General features: G+C 38.6%; 1 protein-coding gene across 1 annotated transcript in view; it reads right to left on the bottom strand.

The window, feature by feature from the left end:
- The window catches only part of PPEF2 (protein phosphatase with EF-hand domain 2), a 141085-nt gene extending 140306 nt beyond the window's left edge, over window positions 1-779 (bottom strand). The window contains exon 1 of the mRNA XM_053700166.1: window positions 326-779. Within this exon, the coding sequence (XP_053556141.1) occupies window positions 326-779 (454 nt within the window). The remainder of the gene's footprint in view (window positions 1-325) is intronic.
- Window positions 780-13331: the final 12552 nt, after the last annotated feature.

Below are 13331 nucleotides of genomic sequence, written 5' to 3'. Positions count from 1 at the left end.
ACAAAGTAGCTCAAGACTAACTTGTCAATAAAAAATAAATACAAAACCAACAAAACAGATACTGTTCAGTTTGGGAGTCAATCTGATAAATAAAATTACAGAAATATATTGTGCCTCATGCGTCGATAGTATAGTTACTCATAATTGCATTATGGCGGGTCTACAACTGTGAGGATCTATCCTATTCTAACTCTCAAGTGTATCCTCAAAGTCGGACATATAGCAATATTCCAGGTCGAGAATGCTTTTATGTCTTCCAGGATGTCATGAATAAAGTGGTGTATTTCATACGTATGATATGCCTTAGAGTCTGTGTGCAAGGTACCTGATCTGGATAGTACATCCGCAAAACAGTCTGTATTCAAGGCTTCTCTTTTTCTGTCAGTGTTGACAGTCACCGCTGCATAAGGATCTGCCGCCTCGTCTGAGCTACTATGTCGGTAATCAGATAGCTGCTGCAAGACGCGTGGACTTCCGATCTCCTCTGTGGCAAGGCCTGTTTCCAAACCATCGTCCACTGAGTTCACTGGTTTGGCCTGGGCCTCTGCAGCATCATGACACTCTGTGGGACTCTGAGATCCATATGAATGTCGGGCTAGTGGGACCCAGCCTGTGTAGCGATCCAGTTTGCAGGATAAAAGTCTTTGGAGATCTTCTTTTAGTTGTTGTTGGAAATTGCTACAGCAATCTCTAATTAGCTGTGAGGACTGACGTTCCCATCTGTCAAGTAATTCACCCATTTCCTGGGCATACAAATATCTTAGGTTGGTCGCTGGCATCCTTAGTATCTATTAAGCAGTATTGGGCATATGATGAAGACAGTCACGGTACTATTCACTCTCTTTTGTACTGTAAAATTTGTAAGATTTATCACTCAAACTCTGTTTGCTTACCCCTGGGGGGGGGGGGTTGCATCTCGGCCACCACCTAAGATCCAACGGCCCAGTGCAGTCCATGAAAGTACACAAAAACAGTGTGTTTTGCTAGAAATAAAGATATATTCTGGTTGTTCTCAGTTCACAGTGTCCAGTCCTAGAATATGTCGTTATAAAAAGTCAATTATGGGATATTCTACTGATAATTGGCGGATTATCCTCAGGTATCTCAGAGCTTTTCTTTTTTTAGTATTTCATGGCTGATGTCCGGACACGCCCCCTAATTTATGAGTTTTTAAATTAAAATCATAATTATTTGTGACTCATTGACAGATAATAAATGAATACAAATGTTTGAATTACAAAAAGAGTGCAGTATTCCCTTTCTTTTGGACTGTTGCCAATTGTAGCACTGTCTCAGAGTGTTTATCATATGTTATAAAGGGTCTGACTGCACCATTTTGAGTTTCATTTGAATGGCTATATATATTGTTCTGCTGCAATCTTAGTATAAGAATTCTTCTCCAGAACATTTGTTTTTTGGGCCACAACCGCAGTAAGTTCGTCAAACCTGGGTTAGAGAGGGAACGTTTCTTACAAATATTTGGACCCGTATGGTTATAGTTTGACGCACATATAAGCACCATGTGATAATGTATTATTATCTGCATCCCACAAAACAGATGCTTAAAATATTTTTGTAAATGTTTAGCAAACATATAACGGTGATGAGTTTGTTCAATACTAAATTACATTCCCTGCGTAATTTACGCAGTCCTCGCTCTTCTTGTGCTTCACTTTTTTATTTTCTTGGAGACACTTTATGATGGTCAGTGTTAGGGAGTGGCCATAGCCGTTCTATCAGGGCATTGTGTTTCAAATTAGTTTTGTCACCAATAGACAGAGGTGTTCTTTCTTGTAAGACCTTTAGAACATATTAATGGGTAACTAACAAATTGTTTCTAAAGTTAGTATTTCTTTTAAATAGTTATATGTTTGTTTGGTTTCAATTCAAAGTTTTGAATGAGGCATAATTTGTCCTTTTAGCATGCAGGTGATTAAAAAAAACCACTGAAAAAGCAATGGCATTGTTTAAATGCAATAAACACTATATAAAAATGGATTGAAAATTGTTAACAACCCAGCAGTAAAGAGGTTAAAACAAATTTAACAGACAGTGTATTGTAAAATGTATTTCCTCTCAATTATTCCAATGATTTGATATGCCAGCTGCAGAGTATTAAATAAATGGGATAATTGTTCCTTTAGGTTTATTTTTGTATATGAAAGAGCAGTTTTTCTTAATTGAAACTACAACACATTAAACTGGGTTGAGCTTGCAGGAAAAGCGACTTCCATATCTTAGAAAACTCCTCCTTATCTCTTTTTTTTTTATTCACAAAGTCCTATACTTATATATAGCAATTGAAAATGAACATTTTGTATATATCTCTGCCACCCAACTCTGGGAGTGTAATTTCTTCTTCTGCCTCCTGCTTACTTAGCTTTTTTTCTGTAGCCATTACTGCATCACTGAGGTATAAAGTGGCAGTTACAACAGGCAATATTGGGTATTTTAAATGACAAAATAAAAGGTAAACGATGCCTTTGTAAATAATTTAATACACAACAGCAGTTAAAATGTATTATTGGGCACGAATCCAAGGGAGAAATATTGTACAGTACACTGCACCTTTAAGTGGATTTTATCTTTATTACATCTAAAGAGAGTGTTTTAAATGTATTACATCTGTCTTGATTTTGAAAACAAAAATCAATGTTCCTACACTAAAAAAATAAAACTCCAAAAAAACGCTATAGTTGTGGGATTGTCTTTATCAACCAATGAGCAAATGATACTCAAGTAAGTTGTGTACAAGTTAGTACTTCCTGTTAATTTCAATATAATTTTAATCTGTTTTAACCAAACCATTCTCTATTTTATTTTGTATAATGTTTACAGTTTTTAGTTGGTCTCTTTAAACTGTTCACAGCACCATACACCCCAATATAAAAACTGCAGCATAACCCTTCCATTACATCCTAACCTGGAGATTCGTTACATCTTATTGGAAATGAAGCAACCTTAATAACAGATTCTTACATACAGAAAACTTAAAGGGACAGTCTAGGCCAAAATAAACTTTTATGATTCAGATAGAGCATGTAATTTTGAACAAATTTCCAATTTACTTTTATCACCAATTTTGCTTTGTTCTCTTGGTATTCTTAGTTGAAAGATTAACCTAGGAGGTTCATATGCTAATTTATTAGACCTTGAAGGCCACCTCTTTTCAGAATGCATTTTAACAGTTTTTCACCACTAGAGGGTGTTAGTTCACGTATTTCATATAGATAACACTGTGCTTGTGCACGTAAAGTTATCTGGGAGCAGCACTGATTGGCTAAACTGCAAGTCTGTCAAAAGAACTGAAATAAAGGGGCAGTTTGCAGAGGCTTAGATACAAGATAATCAGAGGTTACAATTATATATATATATAAAATTATATATTATAACTGTGTTGGTTATGCAAAACTGGGGAATGGGTAATAAAGGGATTATCTAACTTTTAAAACAATAAAAATGCTGGTGTAGACTGTCCCTTTAATGTTTTTTTCAGAGTCTTTTTTTTAAGGCAGCGGAGGAACTTTTTAAGGGAATCTGGAACCAACATAAAAGTAGTCATATGAACAAGAACTTATATAAAAAAATTATATTGAAGGGTACGTTTTTACTGTTTATTTTTCTATTCTAGAAAATGTATGTTTGATAATATTACTTACATTTTAACAAACGTCTCATGTCAACCATCTTATGATTGTCACTCAGTTTTTGCTTGTGAGAAATCTACTGCATCTGATACAATATTACATATATCATGATTTTTGCAATTTTGTCTTATTGTATAATCAAATGTAGCCCACAAAAAAAAACTTGTTTTAAAATAAAATGCTTAAAGGAAATTATGGCAAATAAAAGCTTGAAAAACATTTGACTTCTATCTGGCAGTCAAGGGGTTAATCACAGCACAGATTGTTTTTGAAAGGAGATATTGTTACAGTTTGTACAATGTCATGATGTCTATAGTAATTTTTAAATTTGATAAATTAAATCTGTACCTTACCTGGAACAATCCTGCAGAATGTTTCAGTATATTCTGCATACACCTGTGTCAAACTACGATGTGCTTAAAAATTAGGTCAAAGCCTTAATATCTGTTTATCCATGCAAAGTATATCATGTGAGTAAGCAGTTAATTGTTCTTAAGACGCTATTAATATGAAAAGGTCAGTGGCCCTTATTTTCTTGAATATTCACAGGACAGTGACAACAAAAAATACACAGATGTACCAGTAAGGAAGTACTATTTATTATAAGGAAATATTGCATAGGCAGAATATGTGTAAGCAATTATGTGCACACATTAACTATATTAAAAACAATGAGAAGGAAGTCCCTATGTGATATTTAAGTGATAATGTTATGTTTTGTTAAGTTTGATTTAAAAAATAGTACAAGATATAAGAAATAAATTAGATTTCAACTTAAAGTGTCATTGAACCTAAAAAATAATGTTATATAATTTTGCACATAGTGCAGAATTATATAACATTATTTTAGTGCGATCGCTATAAAACCTTTTTTTTCCCTTTGAATTTTTTTAAAATATGCCCGTTTTACAGACCCGCTCTCTGCTCTCTGCTGAGCGGGTCTGTTTTTTTTTACACAGCGCATCAGGCCAGCTGTATAGTCACAGCCCGGTCCGACCGCACCATAACATTAAGTGCAGCTCGCTCCTGCTGTCAGACATTATATAACATTATTTTTTAGGTTTACTATCCCTTTATAGGAGCGAGGCAGAGAGTTCAGTGGGAGCCAGTTTGGAGAAGTCCTGTAAACGGGAGTGTGAGGAGGTAACAAGACAGGAGGAGAGTAGGAGGTCATGAGCAGAGCGAAGGGGATGGGAGGGAGAGTATCTGGAGACAAGGTGTGAGATATAGGGGGGAGCAGTGCAGTTGAGGGCTTTGTATGTCAGAGTGAGAATTTTGTGTTTAATCCTGGAAGTAAGAGAAAGCCAGTGAAGGGATTGGCAGAGAGGTGCAGCAGATGAAGAGCAACGTGTAAGGAAGATGAGTCTGGCAGAGGCATTCATTATGGATTGCAAAGGAGCTAGGCCGCAGCTCGGGAGACCAGAGAGGACAGAGTTGCAGTAATCAAGGCGAGAAAGAGTGTATGAGAGAGTGGATTAAAATCTTAGTTGTGTCTTGTGTAAGGAAATGTCTAATTTTAGAGATATTTTTAAGGTGGAAGCGGCAGGATTTAGCCAAGGACTGAATGTGAGGAGTGAAAGAAAGATCTGAGTCAAGTGTGACCCCAAGACATCGGGCATGCGGGGTAGGGTTAATAATGGAGTTGTCGACAGTGACACGGGTTAGCAAGGAAGGAGATAGGTCTGGTGCAGAGAATTAGATTTGGGTGTCGCCGGGATACAAATGATATTGGAACCCGTGGGACTTTATTAGGGAACCTAATGATGACATGTAGATTGAGAAGAGGACAGAGCCTTGCGGTACCCCAGCAGAAAGTGGTGATTGGGCAGAGGAGGCCCCAGAGGAGGATACACTAAAGGTATGGTTTGACAGGTAGGAAGAGAACCACAAGAGGGCTGTATCCCAAATGCCGAAGGATTGGAGGGTTTGGAGCAAAAGAAGGTGGTCAACAGTATCAAAGGCTGCAGAGAGATCAAGGAGGATAAGTAGAGAGAAGTAGCCTTTTGATTTTGCTGTAAGTAGGTTGTTGGTAACTTTAACGATTGCTGTCTCTGTGGATTGATGGGGACGAAATCCAGATTGCAGTGAGTCGAGGAGGGAGTTTAATGTACAGAAATGGGATAGGCGTGCATATACTAGCTTTTCGAGAAGCTTTGAGGCAAGAGGGAGTAGGGAAATAGGGCAGTAGTTGGATGGGGAGGTTGGATCAAGACAAGGTTTTTTGAGGATAGGTGTGACCAGTGCATGTTTCAGAGAGGAGGGAAAATATACCGGTGCTGAGGGAGAGGTAGTCTTTGGTGTGAGCAACTTGACACTGACTTGCTCCCATTACACCACCTTTGGGCTTCCCTGGACTCTCCCTGGCGAGACAAGGAATTCCATCTGGCAACACACTCCTACGGAGGTCTACCGGACGACGTGTGGTTCCGGACTGTGAATACTGCACATTTGTGCTTTATACTGTGTGAGTAGGATTCTTGTGATCCCATTGTTGCCCTTACCTATATTTTATGACCTGCACCATGTGGCGCCCTCTATCCTTTCCTTCCTAGATTTGTCATCCGTGTTGCGGCACAACACCCTGGAGGAGCGGCCTACACTCTCTTGGAATACTGCTGTTCATCTGTCAGCTTTTGGAACTACTAATTGCGTATTGCAGGACTTTGCATCAGAACATATACACTGGATTACACAGTTTGTATATATGCATATATTGTTTTCTCCACTTTGGAGTGCCATTACACTGTTGCTTTAATATCACTGTTATAATACTGTTGTTGCTATTTGCTACATTAACCAATTTGATTTTTACAGCACAGATATCAATAATTCTTTCTATTTCTTTAATATTAATCCTAGGCGCATCTTATAAGTGCTCTAGTGACGTTGTTATCACTTAAGCACTAGTTGTTGTAATTTTAGAGATATTTTTAAGGTGGAAGCGGCAGGATTTAGCCAAGGACTGAATGTGAGGAGTGAAAGAAAGATCTGAGTCAAGTGTGACCCCAAGACATCGGGCATGCGGGGTAGGGTTAATGATGGAGTTGTCGACAGTTATAGAGGGATTGGGGGTGGAGATTTTGGAAGAAGGAGGGAAAATAAGGAGCTCAGTTTTGGAGAGTTTTAGCTTGAGGTAGTGAGTGGACATACAGGAAGAGATGTTAGAAAGACAGTTAGTGACACAGGTTAGCAAGGAAGGAGATAGGTCTGGTGCAGAGAATTAGATTTGGGTGTCACTGGCATACAAATTATATTGGAACCCGTGGGACTTTATTAGGGAACCTAATGATGACATGTAGATTGAGAAGAGGACAGAGCCTTGCGGTACCCCAGCAGAAAGTGGTGATGGGGCAGAGGAGGCCCCAGAGGAGGATACACTAAAGGTATGGTTTGACAGGTAGGAAGAGAACCACAAGAGGGCTGTATCCCAAATGCCGAAGGATTGGAGGGTTTGGAGCAAAAGAAGGTGGTCAACAGTATCAAAGGCTACAGAGAGATCAAGGAGGATAAGTAGAGAGAAGTAGCCTTTTGATTTTGCTGTAAGTAGGTTGTTGGTAACTTTAACGATTGCTGTCTCTCTGGATTGATGGGGACGAAATCCAGATTGCAGTGGGTCGAGGAAGGAGTTTAATGTACAGAAATGGGATAGGCGTGCATATACTAGCTTTTCGAGAAGCTTTGAGGCAAGAGGGAGTAGGGAAATAGGGCAGTAGTTGGATGGGGAGGTTGGATCAAGAGAAGGTTTTTTGAGGATAGGTGTGACCAGTGCATGTTTCAGAGAGGAGGGAAATATACAGGTGCTGAGGGAGAGGTTGAAAATGTGTGTGAGTATAGGGGTAAGTATAGGAGAGGGAGGGGAGCAACTGTGAGGGGATAGGGTCACGAGGACAGGTAGTGAGGTGAGAGCTCAGTTTAAGTGCCAAAACCTCTTCCTCAGTAACAGGGGAGAAAGAGCTAAATTTATGGCTATGTCGGTTGAAGTTGATTGCAAACGTTTGAGGGGGTAAGAGAATGGAAGTATGTTGAGAGCTGATTTCCTTTTTTGATGGAGTCGATATTGTTATTGAAGTGAGCTGACAGAGAAGTTGTATTAGGGGGTGGGCTTAGAAGAGTATTGAAAGTGGAGAACAAACGTTTTGGTTTTGAAGAAAGATTAGAGAAGTAATGTTGCTTATAGAGATTAAGGGCAGAATAGAAGACATTCAAAATTAACTTGTAATGAAGAAAATCAGCTGAACTTAAAGATTTTCTCCAGTGCCACTCAGCAGTACGGGAACATCTGCGTAAGTACCGTGTCAGAGGAGTATGCCAGGGCTGAGGATGAGTGTATGATTTCTGAGCAATGGTAAGAGGGGCCAGATTGTCAAGGACCTATGTAAGGGTGGAATTATAGTGGCGGATAGATTGGTAAGGGCAGGAAAAGGAGGAGAAGGATGAGAGGAGCGGTTTGAGGGAATTAGCAAGCTGTTGCTGATCTAATGACATAATGCTTCTGTGAAGTTTGGTGTGAGGAGTAGAAGGAGGGAGAGTTGTAGGGAGGGGTGAGATGTTGCAAGTAAGGAGATGGTGGTCAGAAAGAGGAAAAGGAGATTTGTGAAGTTTGAGAGAGTGCATCGATAGCTAAAGATCAGGTAAAGGGAGTGACCATATTTTTGAGTGGGAGAGTCAGTCCATTGTGACAAATCGAAAGAGGAAGTGAGTTGCAGAAGTTGTTTTGCAGAGGAGGCAGTGGGATTGTCAAGGGGGTTATCACTATTTTACTATTAACATTTTTCTCTGCATGTGCATGTGATGCAAAGATAGATATTCTCAGTGCACTATCATTTTAAATTCTCCAGCTGCTCAGATCGCCTGTGGGGCTTGTATAGGGTTGCCATCTTGGCCATGTTTTCCTGGACACTTATGAGTTACACATGCTACAACACATGCTACAGGGTATGCAGGAAGGAACACGAATAGTGCTGTCCCCTCTGCCTACCCTGCAGTATGTGTAGCTCTTAAGTGTCCAGGAAAACATGACCGAGGTGGCAACTCTAGGTGCCTTACTCATGTGAGATTATTTGGTACAGAGAAGTTAGTTTTAAATGACAGAATCACATTATGAAAGCCACTATGTGTGACTAGTTGCTAAGGTTTTTTTCTCTAAGGCTCTGACTGACAAGTCTGTACTGCATTGGGTTAATTCCTGGTTAATCACTGATCCTGTAGGGAGATTTAGTGTTGAGTGTGAGTTTGCCAGTGGGAGGATTGTACAGGGGCATTTCAGAGTTAAGGTGAGATTACAGTGGGGAGACATTGCTAGGATTAACAGTAGGGAGCAGCTAGGTTTTGGGTAGGGTTAATTGCAGTGCAACTGGGTTTAGTTAAAGGGGCAGTGTACTATAAAATTATCTCCCCTTTAACTTGTTCCCAGTTATCCATTTTACCTACTGGAATGAATGAATTTGTTTACAACTAGCTCCTTTACCTTTATTTTGAGGTTTGAAATAGCTGCTTGGCCTATGGTATTCCCACAGATACTGAACATTTCAATACTTAAATGGATATATTTAGCCACCAATCAGCAAGCGCTACCCAGGTACTGAACCAAAAATGGGCCGGCTCTTAAGCTTACATTCCTGCTTTTCAAATAAAGATACCAAGAGGACAAAGAAACATTGATAATAGGAGTAAATTAGAAAGTTGATTAAAATTGCATGCTCTATCCGAATCATGAACGGAAAAAATTGGGTTTCATATCCCTTTAAATTGTAGCTGTCCAGCCCCAGCTGCTGTGGCCCACTGGGAAATCTCCTGGTATCATGGTAGGCCAATCCAGACTTGGCTGTAGCAATTTAGCAACGGTACAACACCTTTTAGCATTCCCCAGAATTAGCTTGTTGGCCTCAATTCATTTGAAAGTCAAAAGCAATGTACAGCTTTTATTATTAGCTGAGGATAATATATTTGTTTACATGTTATAATGCTAAATTACTCTTTTGAATTTATTGTTATTGTGTGTAATTCAAGATAATACTCAAAGTTTAATGGTTAAAAATATTGGCATATAAACAAAACAGCAGAATAGAAGATATTATTTCAGACCATCTCCTCGTAGTATTTAAATTACACAAGAGGGTTAAATTAAATAATAACTCCCAGGTATTTGAGCTCATTAATAAGTAAAAAAATAATAATTGGAGAGTAAATGGGTTGAGTTTAAAGTAAATAATGAAATTCACTAAAAATATCCAGTTTTATTTTGGTAAACGGCTAAAGCTACAATAAAATCAGGTTCAATTTCCTTGGTAGTAGAGAATAAGAAAAAAAAGTCTATGGATTTAAAGGAAAATTATCTAAAGCATATATTAAAGGGACAATTTTTTAAATGGACAGTCTCTCCAGAATTTGTATTGTTTAAAAAGATAGATAATCCCTTTATTACCCATTCCCCAGTTTTACATAGCCAACACGGTTATATTAATATACTTTTTACCTCTTTGATTACCTTGTATCTAAGCCACTTATCTCAGTTCTTTTGACAGACTTGCATTTCAGCCAGTGCTGTTTCCTACATAACTCTACGGGAGTGAGCACAATGTTATCTATATGGTACACATGAACTAGCGCTGTCTAGCTGTGAAAAAAAAGAGTTGGCCTTCAAGGTCTTAAAAATTAGCATATGAGCATAACTAGGTTTAGCTTTTAACAAAGAATACCAAAAGAACAAACCAAATTTGATGATTTAAAGTAAAGTGGAAAGTTGTTTAAAATTGCATTCCTTATCTGAATCATGAAAGTTTAATTTTGACTTGACTGTCCCTTTTAATGGATAAAACCAAAAAGGAATCCCCAGAATTGCTGGTAAATATCGTAGATATGGCAACAAAAAAGGCTAATTATGCTAGTATCTCATTAACCTTAAAACCTAATAAATACTCATTTCTACCTGACGTTTAAAGGCCTACATTTCTATTCATGAGATTAAGTTAAAAAAAGCTAAAAATTAAGATTGCTCTCTATGCAGATCATCTATTAATGTTTGTTAAAAATCTAGCAGTTTACTTAGATCCAGTACTGCATCAGGGGCGGAACTACCATTGGTGCAGTTGTACCGGGGCCCAAAGCAGCCTGTCTATACATAGGTATGTGCAGAATATGTATAATCCTAATGCAGGGAGGACTTTTATTAGTGCAGGTCCATATATCCATCTAAACATATTATAAAAAGCAAAATTGATTATATTTATATTGCTTACTACTGAGTTACCTTTGGTGGGACCCCCCAAAAAATCTTGCACCAGGGCCTTCTCTTGAGTAGGTCCACTACTATACTGCATGATATTAGAAAGTATATAATTTTCTCAGCTTTTAAGATTAAAGGGATACAAATCAGTGTGCCTTTTAGTTTAAAAAAAACCTGATTATGTTAAAAACAGCAAACAACTTTCCTGTTTTCTTGCTTAATGAGCATTTAAAAATTCTCAGTGTAGCCACTGCTGCAGCTAGATAAGGGTACTACCATTCCAAAACAAATTCTACTGTCACATGATTTTTGCAGCAAAAGTCCTCTACTGAGTATGGGCAATAAACGGACTGCAGCTATTTTGAGGAGTTTCTTGGCAACACTTCAAAGGAAAATCTGTTCCTTCCTGTGGAAACCACAGCCCCCTTTTGGGGTTGTGACAGGAAGTATTGACCCTTCACAAATTAATCATTTTAAAATGGTGAATAATACAAATTGCAATAACTTATATTAAGTATAACTCCCTGCTTAAAGGAAGAGTCAACACCAGAATTTTTGTTGTTTAAAAATAAAAATAAACCCTTTATTACCCATTCCCCAGTTTTGCATAACCAACACTGTTATAGAAATACACTTTTTACCTCTGTGATTACCTTGTTTTTAAGCCACTGCAAACTGCCCCCTTGTTTTAGTTGTTTTAAAAGACTTGCATTTTAGCCAATCAGTGCTCACTCCAGGGTAAATTCACATGCATGAGCTCAATGTTATCTATATGAAACACATGAACTAATGCCCTCTAGTGGTCAAAATGCATTCAGATTAGAGGCAGTCTTCAAGGTCTAAGAATCTAGCATATGAACCTCCTAGGTTTAGCTTTCAACTAAGAATACCAAGAGAACAAAGCAAATTGGTGATAAAAGTAAATTAGAAAGTTGTTTAAAATTACATTCCCTATTTAAATCATGAAAGTTTTTTTTGGACTTGACTGTCCCTTTAATGCTTTTTTTACAACAAAAAAACAGACTTTTTTTTATATCCCTAAATCTTAGGTTTTATGGTTACACAAAAAGATGGATTCATTCATAAATGATTTTCAGGAAGGTAAGAAATAAATTACATATCTGGGAATATGAATAAGTATGGATAAAAAGTGTATACCTACAATTTTACACCTATTATAAACCAAATAGATCTGGATCTTAAAAAGTAGATGAATATGCTGATTTCATTATCTGGCAGAATACATTTGATTAAAATGGTCATATTACTACTTCCGGTGGGCAGGCGCCGAGAGCAGAAGCAGGGTACAGAGCTCCGGCGGTAACGATTGTGAAATCTAACCTGTTCTTCTATCTATTGCCCGGAAAACTTGGATATCCTTGGCAGGGGGATGAGGAGACTGCCCGGAGACAATTCAGTCAGGAATCTAACACCCGATTCCCCCACCGCGAAAGTAAACAGAAAAGAGAAGAAGAGAGCGGTCGTGGCGGCGTCCGCGGAAGACAAGAATATATAACAGCTCTGGCCTGAGTGCGGGGTGAAGATCTGGATGTGGTAATAGCTGCAGTAAAAATAGTTATAGAGGTACCGGAGACTCCGACCTGAGGGTGAGTTCTGCAGAGAGCGGGAAACCGCCATTTTAAAAGCTTTGAGGAGAGACAGAGAAAGCCGCGCAGCACCCGCTCTAGACACAATCTAGATAGAGCGAAAGCAGATATATATAGATCCCCCAATTTTGATCCTGCACACGGGGGGGGGGGGAGACAGGAAAGAAATACTTCCACATAACCTGCCACCCAAACCCAAATTGAAACGTATCTCAGATAAGGGGGATTGAGATAAAGCAGGAGTAAAAAGGGAAAAAAGCTATTCATTACCTCTCAGCATAGTAAACGTCTGCAAACTCACAGACAGAAAGGGGAATAGACAATAACCAACGCTAAAATCAAAAGTTAAGTTTGAAAGACATTTCTAGATCCCCTCCCCCTCATAGTGCAGTGCTGGGTGAAAAGAAACACAGCAAAGGAGTGGGTTACTAGCAATTTACAACTCCCCAGACACTCTACAATTGCAAAGGAGTTATCAGTATTCCTAGACTGCTCACTGAGTGACTCACCTCAGGCTGACAGGACTAATCACCCCCGCTACAGCCACAGTGTTTGCATTACTGTGACACCCTCTGGTAACATGCAAGGCTAAGCTGATGTGAGTTCATACCCCCCCACTCACCCACCGCGCAGAAAAGACTTACAAACTCTCTGATAGACCTGATAATTTGTACCTTTACAGTGTATTCATACAGTTCAGTGGATTAGACCTCTCACCCTGTAACAGACATTCTATATCTTTATTCTTAGCTGGAATCAATAGCTACAAGACCCACCCACCTGTATGCAAAAATATTACGACTCTTTCACTAAAACAACTGTCACAATGATGAACAGATTAAAAAATTCTGA

Source organism: Bombina bombina, chromosome 2 (genome assembly GCF_027579735.1).
Source record: "Bombina bombina isolate aBomBom1 chromosome 2, aBomBom1.pri, whole genome shotgun sequence".
NCBI lineage: Eukaryota > Metazoa > Chordata > Amphibia > Anura > Bombinatoridae > Bombina > Bombina bombina.
The sequence above is the reverse complement of the archived record's forward strand: the minus strand, read 5'-3'. Positions and strand labels throughout refer to the sequence as shown.